Source organism: Haliotis asinina, chromosome 8 (genome assembly GCF_037392515.1).
Source record: "Haliotis asinina isolate JCU_RB_2024 chromosome 8, JCU_Hal_asi_v2, whole genome shotgun sequence".
Taxonomy (NCBI): Eukaryota; Metazoa; Mollusca; class Gastropoda; order Lepetellida; family Haliotidae; genus Haliotis; species Haliotis asinina.
The window spans coordinates 38387485-38391400 of record NC_090287.1 but is presented as its reverse complement, the minus strand read 5'-3'; the positions used below and the strand labels follow the sequence as shown (position 1 = coordinate 38391400).

Sequence of the window (3916 nt, the reverse complement as noted above, 5' to 3'; positions counted from 1 at the left end):
CAAGGTCACCGAAACACGCCAGGACCATGTTTGATTCAAACACCCAAACACAACAACCCAGAGCATATAGAAGTCTTGATGGACGTCTTTGAGAATAGCAATGGTATATTTTCAAATGCTGTACTCTTCCGTCTATCTGTACACATTGTGTTGTTATTTTGCACTACTTTCTGACACTTATAAAACACCGTCTTTATATTTCAGATAAGGACAAGAGAAAATATATCAATGATTTTCCCTCAACTCCATCTTATGTTTCTACCACTGATTCTGACGTCATCTACAGTTATCAGCGACGACGTCAAATCCCTGATACACACGCTTCAAACTAGGTACTGTGGACGACATGTCTGCTCGCCAGATACATCTTATACTCCTCCGATATGTGGGATTCAGGATCCAAGCAGATCGGGGAAGACCACTGTTGGCGTTTCTACCGGCGTGGCTCATCTCAACATGACAGTTGAAAACTATACTTCAGAACCGTCCCATGCATTTCACACAGAGACCATTCCAGATCTGACTACCATCATCCCAGAGACCCACACGTCTGAATCAGCAGATGAATCCGAACATACACAAAACGGGCAGCAACAGTGTGAGCCATGTCACCGGTGTTCATGTGATGATAGCTGTGTGATATTTGGAGACTGTTGTGTCGATAAAGGGATTGGCGGGAAATATTTCTTCGACTGTGAACTTGTTAAAACATATCATAATAGCATTGATTCAAATTTTTTCCTGATTGTGACGAAATGTCAAAACGATGCTCCCAACTACACTGAAGACCTTGCCGAGAAATGTGAACATGGAAAACTGGGATACGTCCAAGATGGCCGCCTGGTGACCGCGCCACATCCCTTCAACACCAGCGTCACCTTTAGAAACAAGTACTGTGCTACGTGTTACGATGTCAACAATTACACACCATGGGATGTATATATCCATTGTAATGAAGATTTCGATTCATCCAATTACACAGACATAAACTCCTTGATACGTTCAGCAAAGGACTTGAATTGTTTGGTTACAAATAATATTGACAATAACAGCCACGTTCAGTCATGTGTTTCTGGAAGTAAACTAGTATCTACTTGCAATGTTACAGGACTTTGGCGAGAATACAACAAAAGCATAGAAGAGGCATGTCACTCTTACTACAACCCTACACTAAACAACTATAAGAACATCTTCTGTCATCTGTGTAATGGAAGACCAGAACAGGAGCTAAAATGTCCACCAGTGTGTCAATTATTCTTGGTGAAACCATTGGCAATAATGCCCTTTTCTGCACTGCTTAATTTCGAAAATTCAGATGCCGAAATTGTTGCAAGTTCGGAGAGACAAAGGGGTAGCTACCAGCCCATCAAACGATTCGGAGATCAGACACATGCTCAGTGCAGAGATAAAGATATGTATGACTCATATTCCGTGAGTATATATTACATAAATACTATCCTATCCAAGTTCGTATATAAGATAAATATTCAGTGACTTTATTGCTTATGTTCGTGTTTTTCTTCAATGATCAATGATATATTCTGTAGCTTCTGATGGCCCAAGATACTCTATTCTCATTGCTATAGGGGTAGACATATGCTCTCTGATAACATAGACTATACAGTTACAATGCATTTTAAGTCGTTGATACTGTGAACGGCTGATGTCACAGCGATCACTGTACATAACGTAATGTTTAGTGTCAGACTCTTCCGTGTCGATACAGCTTATTCCTTTCGGAGGATAATACGGATAATATACAGATATTACAATTGCTATAATTCATTAATGCATCCATGCATTCCCATTACTCTCAATTACACCATGACAATGATTATGACACTTGTTATCACTATTGGCCAATGTCCGTGCAAAATGCAATTTGGAACTCTTTCATTTCAGAAACGGTGTCGTGAAAGATATTGCCCTTTATCAGAAGGTAATGATTCTGCCATATGTATTCAACTGGTGTCAGATGAACATTTGATCCTCACAACATGGAATGTCACACTGTTCTATAAGGAAGGCATAACCATCTTACCTTTCATTTCGTTCTTTTTTCTTAATCCTTTGGGTAACTATTTCCGCAATAATAATCAAAACACTCTAAGTGAATGTGGCTTTATCGTTCGTGAAATGTTAGACACGCCTTATGCCCGTATCAAGACTACAAACAGCCTTCTTATTGATGAAGGTCATTTACTCTTCACACTTCTTCTCCAGCCAAATAACACCATTGCATCTTCACGGGAATGTTTAGCTGCTTTGAAGAGTGTAACATTAAACATAACCCATAAAGGGAAACCATTAGAAGTGGAAATCCACCCCATTACAACACGCAGAAATGTAGAGGACAAACTGGTATTGCCGCCAAACGCATTCGGATTTAGATATCAATCTGCAATGCATCTAGACATGTCACTTAGTATCAAAGTCCCGCTTGCTTTTAATGTGACATGTTCAATGGTTGCGTTTGACAGTCGGGAAGTTAGCAATGTAAATAATTCTGTCTTCATACATGGAGATATAGAACTGAATGAACATGAGTACTTTCTGTCAAACTCTGGTCAAACCTACTTCATATGTCTGGATGCAGTTTTGAGAAGACGGAATGCGATGGTGGTACAAACTCCAACTTACATGTCACTGGCACTTCTTGCTTCCAAAACAACAACAGCAGTATGTTTGTCCCTAAGTTTGCTCTTCCTCCTCCTGACTCTGTCAGTCTATATCCCGATTAAAGAACTACACACGATACCAGGCCTCAACCTCATTCTGCTCTCATCCTCTCTCTTCCTTGCCCAAGTGTTGTATCTGTTTGGAGCTGGAACGGTCGCCACCCCGACTATCTGCACCGTTATTGGAGTCCTCATCCACTACTTCTGGCTTGTGTCCTTTGCCTGGATGAACATTTGTTGTCTACACATGTTCAGAGTCTTCACCAAACTCTTCTCCTCGCTACACTTAGCCGACCACAAGGTGTGTCTGATGATAAAGTATTCAGTTTTTGCGTATGGTGTCCCTCTACTCATTGTAACGATGACTTTAACCATCACCTACATCCAGTCGGGCTATACTACTGTTGGATATGGTGGTCCTGCTCTCTGTTTCGTTGCTTCTGGACTGGTTTCTCTTGTTTCCTTCGGTGTTCCTGTTTGTCTTACAGTTGTCATCAATGGGATACTATTTCTTTGGACAATGACATCTCTGCGATTCAGAAACAGAGAAAGTAATCAGACTTTGGAAAAGAAACAGGCAACCGACATCATTATATTCTTCAAATTGTCGACTTTGACAGGTCTGTCGTGGTTGTTTGGCTTGACTGGCTACTTTCTTCAGAGAGAGGGACTTATGTATGTGTTCACTGTGTTGACAGCAGGTAAGGGTGTCTTTATTTTCCTCTCGTTCGTAGTCAGCAGACGGGTCCGCAAAATTATCAGGGAAAAACTGAGACTTCTATGGCTAAGAAACGAAAAGGGCCACTTAAACATGGAGGAAAGACCCCGTGCAAAGGATACGTCAATGTCTACCTCATCCAAAAGAATGGAGATTCATTTCTGATAGAATCTCTTTGGTCGAATAAAGATCCTTTGTGTCTATATTTCGGACATATTACCTCACATTATCAGTATAGTATATGTGTGTCCATATTACGAGCAGTTGTGTATGACATGTAATCCATGGTTGTGTATGACATGTAATACATGGTTGTGTATGACATGCAATGCATGGTTGTGTGCAATGTGCTCTATCTACGATATACACACAAATACTGTATAAAAGTGAAGATTCTCCGTTTGTATCCCGAGAAAATCACATGTCCTGCTTGACATTGTTCATTTTTCCATCACTAGGGGTAAACGTTTCCATGTCAAAATATAAGGATCTTCTTAATGTAAATGACCATTTACTTATT

The 3916-nt window shown here is 40.4% G+C and overlaps 1 protein-coding gene across 1 annotated transcript; it reads left to right on the top strand.

The window, feature by feature from the left end:
- Positions 1 to 228: 228 nt before the first annotated feature.
- On the top strand, positions 229 to 3561 carry LOC137295263 (uncharacterized). The gene is made up of 2 exons (XM_067826580.1): positions 229 to 1431; positions 1903 to 3561. Exons 1-2 carry the CDS (start codon positions 229 to 231, stop codon positions 3559 to 3561), a joined length of 2862 nt encoding a protein of 953 aa, XP_067682681.1.
- Positions 3562 to 3916: the final 355 nt, after the last annotated feature.